This window comes from Centruroides sculpturatus, unplaced genomic scaffold, assembly GCF_000671375.1.
Source record: "Centruroides sculpturatus isolate CEXI.00-Female unplaced genomic scaffold, Cexi_2.0 scaffold263, whole genome shotgun sequence".
NCBI lineage: Eukaryota > Metazoa > Arthropoda > Arachnida > Scorpiones > Buthidae > Centruroides > Centruroides sculpturatus.
The window spans coordinates 38,412-54,582 of NW_019384587.1; the positions used below are offsets into that span (position 1 = coordinate 38,412).

General features: G+C 30.3%; 1 protein-coding gene across 1 annotated transcript in view; it reads right to left on the minus strand.

Moving 5' to 3' along the window:
- LOC111624670 (5'-nucleotidase-like) overlaps window positions 1-16,171 on the minus strand; it is a 49,463-nt gene that overhangs the window by 23,009 nt on the left and 10,283 nt on the right. Inside the window, exons 2-4 of the mRNA XM_023367581.1 lie at window positions 11,589-11,893; window positions 1,901-1,987; window positions 542-747 (exon numbers count right to left, since the gene is read on the minus strand). Coding sequence (XP_023223349.1) covers window positions 542-747; window positions 1,901-1,987; window positions 11,589-11,814 — 519 coding nt within the window. The 5' untranslated portion in view covers window positions 11,815-11,893. The remainder of the gene's footprint in view (window positions 1-541; window positions 748-1,900; window positions 1,988-11,588; window positions 11,894-16,171) is intronic.

Genomic DNA, 16,171 nt, shown 5'->3' on the forward strand with positions numbered 1-16,171 from the left:
AGGTGTAAACTGGTGGCGGAAGAGAGGGAGAAGGGAAATGATACTAAAACTTAACTTACATAACATAATGTAACAATAACTTAAAAATAACTTAACACTAATTTTTTTATCTTTTCTGTTTTATATATATATTTTTAAATTTTTTATTCACTGCTTTTTGCTTTCTTTCCTTCACTTCCACCAGCACTTTCGCTGGATAGAGGTCACTTGATAAAATGTCTATCCAAAGAAGTTTGGCTTTGCCTACTTTTTAAAATGTTTCTAAAATGACTTAGGCAAATGTCATTACTCCAAGTGGCAATATGGCCAGTGTGAACCTTTTTGGGATGTTTCTTTTCAATAAAATCAGTCACTTTCTGATAATACCTCAAGATTTCCTTTATCGAGCGAGATCCTTCCACGACGAAGCAAACACACGGACTGAGACCAATGAACAGAAGTGAATAAAAAATGGCGCTGCGAACTAATGTAACTTCGTATGGTAAGTTTTTGTTCGTATCGTGGAGCAAAAATATGTTTGAATTTCGTGTCATATCCTGAAAATTTCATATGCTGGGGCGTTCATATCCTGAGATACCACTGTATTAAGTTTAAACCAATAGCATACTTTTTTCCCATGATGTTCTAAAACATATGTAATATTGCCACTGCCTAACGGTTCATTAGTTTCTTTATCTATAACATTGCTCATTAACCACGGAAATTTTGTTCTCTCTGCAAATTCTAATAAACGATCCACACCAAAGTCTAAAAATAAAAAATAAAATACTTTATTTATTTGAAACCAAATAAATTTTTCATTACACAAATAATAATTACTTATTTTAATTTTACTTTATCTTAAATTAATCTTTTAATATAATCATTTTTTATCTGAAATTTTCAATATGCTCAGATATATTTCTGATTTCACTTTAATTGTTCTTTCACCTTTTTTTTTTGTTAAACTGGAATTCATTTATATTTATTACTAATTGAACTACAAATAAATTCCCAATTTCTTGAAATTAAAATTGAAACATAAGTAATAGGTGTAAAACAAGTAAAAATTCCAGCCAACCTGTTATAAAATTTTTTTTTATAAAACAAAAAATATAGTGTGTTCCACATAATCCAGTGCTTTCATACGTTGGAACATTATTTGATTCAATATTTCAAATAAAATAATAAAAATATAGGTTATACATTTAAAATTCTTAATGAATTTGAAACCCAAAATAATTATTATTAAAATGATGAACATTAATTTGAAATGTTGATATATTATTTTCAATAAAATAAATGATTATTATTTGATATTTCTTCAAAATAATATTCATCTAATCTATCAAAAAAATTATATATTCTAAATTAAACTTTTCCAAAAGAAAAATGCAATTAAATCTACAAAAATTTATGAAAATAGAGAGATAAAAAATATTAAATTTTTAATATAAGAATTTTTTTAAAATCAATAATTAAATTCTAGATATATAAACATCTCTATTAAAAACAAAATATTAAAATAATGAAAATTTCATTATAAAGTTTTTTACACCTACAACTGCTGTAAATGATTGGGCTGTATTTTGGATATATAATTATAGATTAGAAATGAATTTGCACGGTAAACAGGAGTTGTGGGTTTGAGTCCCACTTCAGACCGATTCTTTTCTTCCAGTTTAATCTAAATTAATAAAATATTATAATTATTAATTTTAATAAAAGATGGTGCTTAATGCCTCACTCTAGTGCCAAATTCATTTCTAATCTATAATTATATATCCAAAATATAGCCCAATCATTTACAGCAGTTGTAGATGTATTTGCTTAAGATATTGGGTTTTTGATTAATGTGTATATTTATATGAATTTTTTAAACTTAATTTCTGATTAATAAATTTAAATATGATTAAATTACCAAATTCATGATTTCCATAGACAGAACAATGTACTCCTAGAATATTAAGTACATCTATCATATGCTCTCCATGAGTGAAAGTACTTACTGTAAAATGTTAAACAAAAATTAATCTAAAACTTTAACAGATGTTATAGCAAATTATAAAAATCAACAAAAAGTTGCATTGTATATATTTATTTGTAAATATTTACATGTTACTACAGTAGAGCATCGATTATCTGACCCCCGATTAACCATCACATCGGTTAAATGACCGTTCTAGTCGGCAAATTCAAATGTCTGCTAGTGATGTGGAGCTACAATATTTGGTTATGTCTTGGCTACTTTAATAGTATTTTTTAGGGGTTTAGCTGGCAACATGGCTCGACCACGAAAGGGAGCCAGTATTTAAACGAGGCTTAATTTTCTAATTTTTAACGATATAATAGCGATGATTATTATTTTAAAAAAATTTTTGTTAGGCTTCACATTGATGAAAATTCAACGCAAAGTAGGTTAATAGCGATATACTAATATACTAATTACATGAGATATACTAATATACTATACTAATAATATATTTTTTCATATTTTTCATATCCGACCAACACCAGTCCCCAATTGAGTCGGATAATCGATGCTCTACTGTATTTTAGTTAAATTAAAAAATTTATAAACTTTATTTTTAAATAGTAAAAATCAATCTTAATATTAAATATCAATATAATTTTTAATAAAAGAAATGTAGAATCTTCAGTGAAGTTTTCCAAGTTATATGATTCAAATTTTTTTCTAACACAAATCAAATAAAAATTATATATACATATACAAGTTTTCAGTCACTTATACATTAGGTAGAATCAAAAAATGAACTGAACTTATGGTTTTTTAATACATGTGACTTGTGAGTGAGTGTGTTTCTTGTTTGCAATTATCACTTACATTTCCTGTTTCCATCATGAGCAGCACAGTAGGACTAATTTATTTATCCATGTCAGAGAAAATTGGCAGAAAAGAAATTACACACTTAGTGCAGTGAGGAAACATTGAATTTTGTATGCAACTTTATAAAATCTTCACAAAGATTTTCAACATATTCAATAAAGTGTATGTTGATATAACCACATTTTGAACACAAGTTTATGAATAACATAAGTAGTTTGACAGTTAGAAATCAGTTAAAGATTACCCTCATCTTCGGAGACTTGTTATTGCAAGAATAAAATGATCAGAAAAGTAAGGAAAGAGAACAGACAGGATCGCAGGCAAACTCTTGACAATCTGGCAACATTTTTGAGAATTTTTAACAAACATCTGATCAAGAAAGGTATAATAGTGCTTTTTTGATCTCCTTACTCCTATGATCTTGATCCTACAGATTTTTATTTGTTCCATAAAATGAAACAGAAGTTGAAAGATCACAAGTCCCAATCAGTAGCAAAGGTAAAGCATTAGTAACAAAAGCTTAAAAACAATCATATTAGCTATACTTACACAGTGCTCACAGTTTAGTACTGTAAGGTCTCTTTTTATGCGGATTATTTTTATGCGATTTTGAAGTTGTGCGGTTTGTATTTCATCCAAAAATTTCTTGGACAAGCATACATATAGGCTTGTTTAGGAAGCCCGCATATAGACAGTCTCCAAAAATCGTGGAATGCTCAAAGCTTACTCCATTTGTTCCACTGACATATAATGTTTATGGATGTAAAAAAGTTCCTAGCAATTTTTGATATAAATGTAATTAAACATAAAAAATACTTAAAACTGAAAAAACGAAAGAAATGCGTTAATTTTGAAGAAAAAGCTTCAAAGTTTAATTAACTTCTTTTGTTTCGCCCTTCTGTGAAATTTAACACTGATGAGTCATTGTTTACACATCTGGATGACCTTGAACACAGCTGGAGTTGGATTTCCCGGGGCATTCTCATAGACGTCGCAGGAGGACAAGGGTTTAAAGTAGGGTGAACACTAGCTGGCTGTATATTTTTAAATATTTTTTAAAAATTTGGAGACAAAAAACATTCCAAAAATTCAAAAAAAAAAATTTCAAAAATGGCCTTAAGGACCATGTTTTATGCAACGCTATGTAACCTGCCCGAGTTAACTGGGGCAAGGAACTAAAGGGGTTTTAATTAACTCTTCACATCCAGATGTTTGTGATTTGTTTTTAGAGTGAGCTTTTGCAATTCGGGGATTCCCCTTGTATTACTTTTCAATAAAATAAACTGAATTAAGTTTGAATACAAGTTTATTTTAAGCTTTTATATGAATTTCTTTCAGACATTCGAAGTATTTTATTAAGCAGCCTATTTCTTTTAATTTCTGCACACTTTTTTATGCGGTTTTAAGTTAATTTTAACTCGTTGTTTTGGTTTTATGCGATTTTTGAAAATTACAGAACGTATCCCTACTTTTTTAAGGCAAGTAAAGTCTTTTTTTATGCGAATTTTTTATATGCGCTTTTCTGTAGAACGTATCCACTGCATAAAATGAGACCTTACAGTATATCATAAAAAATGGCTTTCAAGGCTACTTTGATAAATATTATGGACACTATTAAAAGTGTGTAGCTGAAGGATGAGTTTACTTTGAAGGTAATGTAACATAAGAGTGCATATATTGTGTAATAAATCCTATGTCACAAGTTCAGTTTATTTTAAACTCTACACTTCATAATATTTCTGTAAAAAGCACATACAGTAATACCTCGACTTACGCGAACCCGGAGTTATGCGATTTTCAAATCTCGTTGATTCGTCTTTTGTTTGAGTGCCACGCAACTCTTGATTACTCACTTCTCCACACTATTGTTCGGCTTACATGTTTGGACGTGTCGCGCGGAATCGATGCATAGCTACAATTTATTTTGTGTTATTTATTTCTGTGTTTGTTATATCTACGGAGACTTCAGAGACTCTATGTGGTGATTTCTTGTAACCGTGAACGAATCAAAAGACAAAATAAGATTAACGAAAACATTTATTAGCTTACATACATCCAACTTGGATTTTACACAAATTGCGAAATTATACCACGACTTACACAAATTCGACTTACGCGGTTATCGCTCGGTCCCACCTATCACGTAAGTTCGGGGTACTACTGTATATTGATATATATACAACAGAATCTGCTTACTGTAATCACTTTGGGACACTGATTTATACTGATGATGATTATATTAAATAGAGTACACCTATTACAACAATTTTTTCCTGTTTTCAAATGTTTTGAGTATGGTTGAATAGATCCAAATGGCCATTTAATGTTGGCATGGTCTTATTTATGTTCACTAAAACTGTATATAAAATCTGATGCTGAGATAAAGTATCAAAAAACATTTTATCTTGTGATAAATTTTGAGTGTTTAACCATTTTAACATCTTAAATTATAAACCATCTTAAGTGAAGTAAGTAAGTATGTTTACAATAAATGAAAAATTCTGTTTTATTGACTCTGACATTAAAAGTAAACATTATTTATTATTACTACTAATGCTAAGGTTGTTATAATAATAATAATTATTATTATTACATGTTAGGCATACTAAATACTTAGATTGGATGTCATGCCAACAGATGTATTAACTCAATTAAAAACTTCAGATAAGGAGGCATTAAAGAAACTTAAAGAAACACTTTATTTCTGCAAGCGCTTTTGATGTAATTACACATGTCATCCTCAGGCAGTTTGAATAACAAAAAGATTTCAAATAGAATATTTACATTTAAACAGTAACGACATTAGCCGTTTTGGAACTTCACTTTTAAGAATAAGTAAAATTTAAATTAAAAGTTTTTGCAAACACGTAAAACTGACATGCATGCGCCTTAACATACATAATCGTAAAAGCCAATTGGAAGATCACCTTAAGTGCGTGTTACATTAAAATATAAACATAAACAAACATGTAACATAATTTGAAAACACATGTAATACACTTGTAACATCTTAATTCACATTGGAGGTGCAGGAAATGAACACAGAATTATTGCTGATTTTTTAACCATTTGTATAAATTAGTCCAAATATCAGGTAATTCTAAGGTAGGGGAGTTGCACGGAGGGAGAAGGAGGAACGGAGTGTTGTCCAATCCCTTGGTCTGCACAAGGTGGTAGCAGGGAAGAGATGAGGGACTGTTTAACTCTGGTTTTGACATGGTTATATTTGGAGGGACCATATCCTGGCTTGTGTACCGCTATGCAGATGGCCTCTAGCTCGGTGTTGATAAGATGTTGTGTCAAAGGAAGTAAGAATGCCCATCTAATTAAGGGAGCTATGGCTGAGTTAATGTATTGTAATTAATATGCATAATGTACGTAAATATCAACAATTCTGCATTTATTTCCTGCACCTCCAATGTGAATTAAGATGCATACACATCGGTCTTTTACGTCTATCTTAATATATGTTACAAGTGTATTACATGTGTTTTTAAATTATGTTACATGTTTGTTTATATTTATATTTTAATGTAACACGCACTTAAAGTGATCTTCCAATTGGCTTTTACAATTGTGTATGTTAAGGCACATGCGCATCAGTTTTATGTGTTTGCAAAAACTTTTAATTTAAATTTTACTTATTCTTAAAAGTTAAGTTCCAAAATGCTAATGTCATTACTGTTTAAATGTAAATATTACATTCAAAATCTTTTTGTTATTCAAACTGCCTGAGGATGACATGCATAATTACATTGAAAGTGCTTGCAGAAATAAAGTGTTTCTTTTATTTCTTTAACACCTCCTTATCTGAAGTTTTTTACTGAGTTATTATTTCATTATTACAACTTACATATCTTATGTATGTCTGGACTTACATGTTAATTCTGATAGCATTACTTGATTGATAATATCCATGGTCACAAGAAATAGTCTACTACACATGGTAGGTATATATATATATATTGCAGAATATGAATGAATTGTATTTCCTCAATTAAACCAGAGGGTTTCTTTTTAAAATATACATGTCCCTGGAGTTTTTTGAGGTTGGATAATAGAAGTGGATGACCTCTAGCAAAGACACTGCAAAGTATAGAATAGAAGAAAGAATAGGTATAGAATGTAGATCACAAATGGTGAGCAAGAGAGTGAGTTAATAATAGATATTGCCATGTTTGGAGTGCAAGTCAAAGTTATCAAAAAAAAAAAAAACTGATTTTTATTCATAAACTTCTAAAATTATGAAAGAAATGGGAAGTTGCATTAAAATTGGGAAAACCAGCCACCCAGTGTATGTGTGCATTTTGCACTTCACTTTGAACAATCAGTACTTACCAGGTAAGCAAACATAATACTAAAATACCAGTATCAACACATATATAATCAAAATGACTATGTTACTATCAATATGTGTCAAAATTTTAAAAGTATGGCAGTGAATTTGTGATAGAATAGATAATAATACTATAAGTGAATTCAAGTTTCTGTTGCTAATGCCTGTTAAAGCAATTTTATTGTATTGCCATATTCTTTTTTTATTTAATAACAAGAGCTTCTCTGTCCACAAATGCTGTTTTAATTTCTTATATTAAAATAAATTAATTATATCTATTCCCTTAGGGAAAAAATTTTCTTTTGTTTACTACCATCATCAATTAAAAGAAATATGTAAGTTTATAGGTTTAAAAAAAAAACTTTATTAAACTTTTAAGCATCTCTAGGAGCTTAAAAGCAAAAATAAATAAATAAAATACACAAAGCAGATACAATATTTCTTTTAAAAAGCTAACAGTTATAATAAACTAGTACAATTATTATACTGTAATATCATAATAAGCCTGTAAGTTACATACATTTAAATTGTGATGATGTGCCTAAGATTTCTAATTCAGTCAACAAAATAATACTTTCTCTATTGTTTGTTAATAATTTTGAACAGATCTTAAAAATATCAGTTCAGTACAATACATAATAGCAAAATTAATTATATTTATCGAAAGAAATAAAATTCAGTTGCTAGTGAAATCTTTGAAGAATTTTATATAAAATAAAACATGGCTGAATTGTTTATTACTTCCTTGATTAGTGGTAACTTTTCTAGTGGAGTCTATATTTTGACAATTTAAGAGTCCTGAATTTAAAAATTATATACTTTAAAGGCAAAAGGCTTGTATAATAATCTTATATAATGAAAAGCATAAATTAGGTCCATATTTCACTCATAATTTTTAAAATTTTGCTTTGAAATCTTGTATATGTACTATAACTCTTACTGTAATTTCAGTGGGTAAATTTTTTATAACTAAATAATTGATACTTTGTTGTTTTTATTATGAGGAAAAAAATTAAACATTAATAAAATGTGTTGAAACTATAGTAGATACTTAAATTTAAGAATTTCATTAGTAAGTAAATCAATACTCAAATTATCATTAATAGTGGAATGAATGAGTATTTACTGTTGCATACTTATTGTTTTTGTCTGGAAAAAAATAAACAAATATTCAATAATGCTTAATACTTTACATACAGTTGCTAACTTATGTTTTAAATCTTGTAAAAAAAATTTTATCATAAAAGCTTGATTAAAAAACTTAATTGATTCATTTATGGTAATGATCTGTCTCTGCTACAGAATAATAGCAACTAAAGTTTTTTATTTACTTTCTTTCTTTGTTCATTCAAGAAGCATTTTAACTTAAGTGTGAAAAATTAATAACAGAAAATACAAAACAAGAATTCAAAAGGCAATGATTACTACTCTCCACTATTTACAATCTGCACAGCCAAGGTAAAATCTGTGTGATATAATCATTTGGAACCTTTTAAATCAATTTTTAGATGAAAGCATCATCAACTGGAACTGTGATATAGACTGCTTTTTACTCTTCTGCTGAAAATTACATCATCTAAGGTTTAGTAATGGCATAAAAAACTGTATTTGACCATAATGCTTGTTTAGTTTTTAGTTTCACATTTAGTAAATATTCCTATTCATGTCAAATATTCAAGGCACTCCCTTCTAACATTTCCACTGCTGATTTCTTGGTTCTAATAGTGGAAAAATTAATTTCCACTAGTCTTGATAAGTAATCATTTTCAAATACTACACATCAGGTAAAAAACAAGCCATGGTGTTGTTGGAGAAATAAAACCAAATTCCTGATGCTAAGATTAAATAATTTACAATATATTTCTAAAGCTACAGGTTCCCAGTCCTTACCATATTTAATGTTCTCATTTCTTCTAAAAAATAGACTTGAAAATGCTGCTTAGCTTTTTATCTCAATTAGCAGTACTTCTATTGCCATATGTATAGTTGCTACAGCATACTGAACCTATTATTCTGAGGCTTCATTCTTTTCTCTACATTTTGTCATTTTGGTCCCAAGTACCCAAGTATTTTAGCAGATAGATTTTACACATTAATATTATTGTGAATTGTATTATTATATTTGTAGTATGAACTTGTGTCACTAGAAGGATTTGGATATTTTGAAGCGTAAATAATATCCTGACAGGAGCAGTGGTTAACTAAAACAGAAGTTTCTTCATTTGGTTCATCTATTGTCATAGCCTCCTGTTCCTCTCTGCTTAAACAACCTTCTTTGTACTTATAAATGATTGATTCAGACAAGAGATATTGTAGGTGCTCTTTAAACTATTCCTGAAATGTAACAGTTACCCTGCGTTTTTTTATGCAGCGAGAGTGTAGCGAAATGACGTCACGAGCAGTATTGGCCAATTAGAAACCAGTTTCAGTGTGTTCGCTGTAAAGCGCTTCTCGAGCGCTGCATAAAAAAAACGCGAGGTTACTACTGTCATGGAGAATTATGGCATAGTAATATGCAAGTAAGATGGCAAAAGTCTTCTATCCTTACACCATAAATCAGTTTATTTTTACTTTACTGGCTGTTATAACAAAAAAATATGGCAATCCAACAAAAATTAATCTCTCAGATTTTTAATTTTTGGGCTCAAAACATCTTGAAACGTCGAGAAATCCAAAAAAAAAACATAATGGAATAATTTCTGCATGTATGGATGTTAGTTTGTGTGTGGGGGGAGCTGATTTTGTTCATTATGTTTGGAACTTAATAACTCCTGTGCTTTGTGTCTAAAATTTCTGAAATTTTGCAGGGAGGTTTATTTATCAGGGGATTGATGTTATTAAATTTTGCTGGTTTAAGGTCGAGGAGTTGGAGAGATAATGGGGGTTGTGTATCTCTGATAGGGTCAGACTTAATGACAATTTTACTCATTATTAGCATTTACAATTTTTTATAAAACTCATCCCTGCCCTCAAAATTAAGCTTTTTGCTGTTTTATAATAGTTAAAAATATAAAGAGCTTTTAATAAAATAGGATAATGGCACTACCAAAATTTTAAATGTTGGCAGGAAAGTTGGTCAACTCATTGTTGGTTTATTTTATATTTTTCTCCATGACTGCTGCAGATCAGTGCAGCTCAGGTAGTTCTGACAATGAAGAGAAATTAATAAGTTTTATATCCTCATTATTTATATATGAATAAACCCATGTATGCTGCATAACAGCATACTGATGCATAGTTTCAAAATAAAAACATAAATTTTAAATCCATACTAAAACAGTACATAAATTTTAATCTATTGTAGCACAGAGCAAGAAGCGGTACTCACATTTTTATATAAATAAGAGTCCATACTACATGTTTCACAAAAACCAAACCAGCAATGCAAGCTTACAACTTGCTAAGGATATTTAAAAAAAAAAAATCACTGCTATTCTCAAAATGTTTATATTTACTTCATTACTTCATTTTGTTTTAATAATCAATGATGTAATAATAATATTGTGAATTTGTTTTTCTTTAAATCTGCAACAAATTATGAGATTACCTTGAACTATTTCATCACCTTTGATCAAACATTTTCTCTACTCTATATACAAATTATTTTGTTTAGAGACATTTTAATGTTTAATCAGTAAATTTGCCTTGTACAGAATACACACAAAAACTGCCATATTTCAATATTGAACCACAATTATACACCATCTAAAAGGTACATATTATCTTGCAACAGGAAATAAAAGTGGATAAAAACTGAAAGAAATATCGTAATTATCATCATAATAATTACCAATACTCATATATTTTCTTAACTATCAAACCATTTATTGACTGTATTCAATGTCTTTCAATTCAGCTATTATCTTGTCATTTGTATCTGTTTCAATGTCATTAAAGGAATCAAGATCTTGTCTACCATCTTCTGGTTCAACTTTACCCACTCTTTTGGAAAGAGATGGTGAGTTTGAACCAGAGTTTTCCCAATTATCCCTTGGCTCATAAACTCTAAATTTAAGAATTCAATTGCAACTTTCTCACACTCAACATTCAACAATATTTATAATTTTGCTTCAATTGTTTCTGTGAATATTGGAATAGAAAGTGCTGTCCAACTCTCGATAACATGAAGTGATAGAATTTTAGTTAAATTCCTTATCTATCACTCTAAACTATATTATTCTATGCAATGCAGTACTTTAACAGGTTTCCTATGTTTTTAAACCTAGAGTTTATTTTTAACAGCACTTTTATTCCCCAGGATTTATTTGAAGGTTAGGGTTTAATCAAGGAAATACAGTATGTATATATGTGCAGTATGTATGAGTTTTTAATGCATATAATTTAGTAAATCTATAGCAATTAATCACAATTTACTATTTCAATAAATATCAACAAATTATATAAAATGCAAATAAAAATACATACAAACAGATGGTGACAGTACATCACCACTAAAGATTATCAATGGATCCAAATGACTGAAAGACTTCATTGCAGTAGAGAATCGGGCTGCTCCACCCACAGGCTCTATATCACGAGGTTCTACATTGTAAACATCGTTGAAATGGAGAATGGTGACCATATTCTTTCTTTCAACAACATACATTGGACAGGAAGAAAAACAACAAGAGCAGATCATCATTGAACACATTCAGATAAACATTATGTTAGATTCTCAAAAATATTATTATTATTATTATTATTATTGTTGTTTTCTTAGTTAAAAACTGCTAAAATAAAAGTACAAATTTTATTTCAAATTAACATCTTTTAAAACATTTATATTTACTCATTCAATGATTCAAAATTTCTAAGTTTAATTGATATTATTAGATTTTCAACTTTATTTTTATAATAAACTTATCTTATGTATGTTAAATTATAATGTACTTTATCATTTTATACATTATTCTAATCAATTTATTATTTTTTTAATATAAAAGTTCACAAATGTTGGTACTATATTTTAATATAAAATGAAAGAAGAATCATTTTATAAGCTGTTGATGATCAAAGTCTTATTAAAAATGTTTTCTTAAATAAATTATATTTGATGGCTTGAATCTTCTTTTATTTTATATTGTTTATATATCATCAAAACTTTTTCAAAATAGTTTCACAAATATTACCAAAATCCTTGATTTAAAGTTTGCAATAATTTTAATTAGACTTATTTTTTCTTAGTAACATGAACATATTTTTAATCAATTTTTGGATTAGCCATACTTACAAAAATATATTTTTATCATAAACTGTTTTCAAGTCAACAAAACTAATCTATTTTTTTCTGTTGTATGAGATTCAATAATCAGACATAAATTAAACTAATATCACAACCTCAACAGATAGTATAGATGGGTGTAAGAAGCTGCTAAAGGATATGGTTGCCTTATATCTTCTGTTGTTCTGCTTTTTAAACATGATAAATGAGCATTGTCAGATTGATGTAAACCCAATGATGTAAAAGAATAAAAATAGATAAAAGCATTCTATAAACTAAATTCAGATTTTTCATTATGAATTTCTTACATCTTTTATAAAGCAATTTCGAGAAATCCAAAAAAAAAACATAATGGAATAATTTCTGCATGTATGGATGTTAGTTTGTGTGTGGGGGGAGCTGATTTTGTTCATTATGTTTGGAACTTAATAACTCCTGTGCTTTGTGTCTAAAATTTCTGAAATTTTGCAGGGAGGTTTNAATTATATAAAAATGAATGTATGTCTGTGTGTCTGTCCTTCATGCACTACCACACCGTTTATCTGATTGCCATGAAACTTTGGAAAGTTTTTTAATACACTCCCGCAAAGGTTTCTGGCATAGTACATTTATCCTACGATAGATGGCGCGCATGTATACGAGCATTTTACTGTGTGTTCGATTGATTTCAAATTGTGAAGACCATTTCCCCCCTTCAAAAAATATCTCTATATATGCATTTGTTATTTACGATATTTGTAATAATTTTTGTTTAATCACATTATTTCAACTTTTTTTGCTAATTATGTATTTGATCGAACTTTGTTAAAACCTTAACTGTATCCTGAAAAACAACAACCGAAGTTGTAGAAGGAAATTCGCCTATTTTACCGATCTAGGGATCCCCCTTTTCCAAATTTTAATATCAACTCAAAATAATTTAAAAAGACAAATTACAATAAAACGGTTTATTATCCAACTATCAGAAATTTCACAACATGCCAAGGAAGAGAGGAAGGAGCAATTAAATAATCAAAATTATAAAGGATTAAAAAATATATCTAAAAATGGGGAATATCGCACTTCTGACAATCTCTGCGAGTAGGTGGGCTAAATTTAAAGAATCCGTGCTTCTCACACGTACAACTATATGTGACCTGCTCATGCGTCGAAAAACCTTCTGATTTATTCGTGTACGCACCAGATGGAAAAACAAAAAAATATCATGTATCCACAAGCACTCCAATAAATAAATAGAATTGAAACAACACTTTGAAATGTTTTCCCGATGAAAATGAATAATAATAATAATAATAACTCTCCCGTGGTCACCACCTGGTCGTGGTGGGAGAGCCCAGTAATTTTTACTGAATCATAGAGCAATGCAGGCTGGAGCACAAGCTCCTGGTAGGGACACCCATGCCAGTAACGTCTATGGGAAGAAATGAAGCTAAGAGTGACCACACACCCACATTATGTGGAGATAATTATCATGGTAGTAACCAGATCTAAGTATGATACCGGCTCGGACATTGCCCGAGTTAACAAGGTCCGCGTTCGTGGGTTAGGCAGAGGCTCATGTTCGAAAAATAGGCTCCAGTCTCCCTTGGTTACCAGTGGCGAAAGCAGCACTGGCCCAAGTATGGCTACTGCAATGCCCTCAACAGATGTGAGGAACAAACCTAGCCTTGGTGTTTCTGTGGCAATGCATCCACAGACCACAAAGGCTGGAAAACCACGCCAACGGATGAAATGGACATCAGAAATGAACAAGTTTATCATCTGCACTTACTATGCAATCACAAAACTCAAAACAAACATGACAGCATACAGACAACAACTACACCATAGATTCACACAACAATATCCTCACCTCACTGTCACAGAACAAAGGGTTGTTGATCAAAAAAGAACAATTATACACAACAACCTTATTCCACAAACAACACTTGAACTTATCAAACAACAGGTTGCTGATCAAATACATCAACAGACAGAAACATTTAACATTATTAATGAAGATCATGTAACCTGTCAGGATAATCCAGCAACAAGTATTGATAATAGCACATATACAACAACTACAACTAATGATACTACAGGCACTTCCTCATCCATCACTGATAACATAGACATAGAATTAGTTAATACGCTCTCACTTATATTTCAGGAAACACTCACTAAATATACAGATACAGATCCCACACAAAGACAACAAATACCGAAAATCAACACATCAAAGGTAGTAGGAAAAACACTAAATTATGTAAACACTCACTTACTACCACACTACATCCATTTAATTTCTACACTCTCAGACATTCATACATTAGTTTATGCTGGGGCAGTCAGAGTAGTGACACACCATGGACTGAAAATACAATTGCAGACAGATACACACAAAACACAATTCTATCACAAGCCTGCCTGGCAGATAAGAATAGAAACACAAATAAAAGACATTAGACAGCAATTAGGCAGGCTGACACAATACACTAAAAACAACATAACACCCAAATTAATGAAACAACTCATTTCAAGAAAATCAAAACACACACAAAACACGAACATCACAACACACACATTACAGAATACATCAATACACCGAAACAAAAACTTGCAGCCAAAGAACGTAGACACAAACGATACAAAACATGTACACTACGAAAACAACAAAATAAATTATTCACAAACAATGAAAAACAATTGATAACAAAACAAACACTGATACACTGCACAGTGGCACACCAAGAGAAGAACTCACAACTTATTGGTCTTCTGTTTGGTCCAATGCTGTTACACACAATGCTGATGCAGGCTGGATCAAGGAGGAGAACAGAAACTTGCATAACATACCAAGCATGCCCTGTGCTGAAATAAACATACACGACAGCTGTTAACAGAACACACAACTGGAAGACACCTGGTGTAGACAACATCACAATTTCTTGTACAAAAAGTTTACATCACTGCACCAGGAATTAGCTAAACATCTAACACACATCATCATCAATCCACAAGACATGCCAAAATTTCTTACTCGGGGCATCACCTACATGAAACCTAAAAACAACAACACTACTGACCCCACACAATACAGACCAATTACATGTCTTCCAACACTCTACAAATTATTGACATCCTGAATCACAAAAAAAATATACAAACATGTTGAAGAACACGACATTCTTACAGAACAACAAAAAGGTTGCAGTAGAAATCACAGGGGATGCAAAGAACAGTTACTCATAGCTTCAGTCATTTTACGGCAAGCACACAAACAACACAGAAACATATACAAGGCATATATAGATTACAGAAAAGCATTCAACAGTGTTCCACACAGTTGGCTGCTACATATTCTACACGTGTACAAAATACATCCATCACTCATTGCATTCTTGCAAAACACTATGCAGCACTGGAGAACAACACTGCATTTCAGGGTTAGTAACACTTCCATACATACAAACGAAATATTCATTAGCGAGGAATTTTTCAAGGAGATTCCTTGAGTCCTCTCTGGTTCTGCGTAGCCCTGAACCCACTATCCAACATGTTAAACAACATGCAATATGGCTACAATATCAGACATGAAAAAACAACACAGCTTACGCTGTCACATCTCATGTACATGGACAACATAAAACTTCATGCATCCACACAAAAACAACTTCATCAACTCCTGCAAATCACACATTCATACACTAAGGACATACAAATGGAGTTTGGCTTAGACAAATGCAAAAAACTTCACATAGAAAAAGGAATCCTGAAGAAAGAAGATTTTGCACTTGGAAATGGAGAC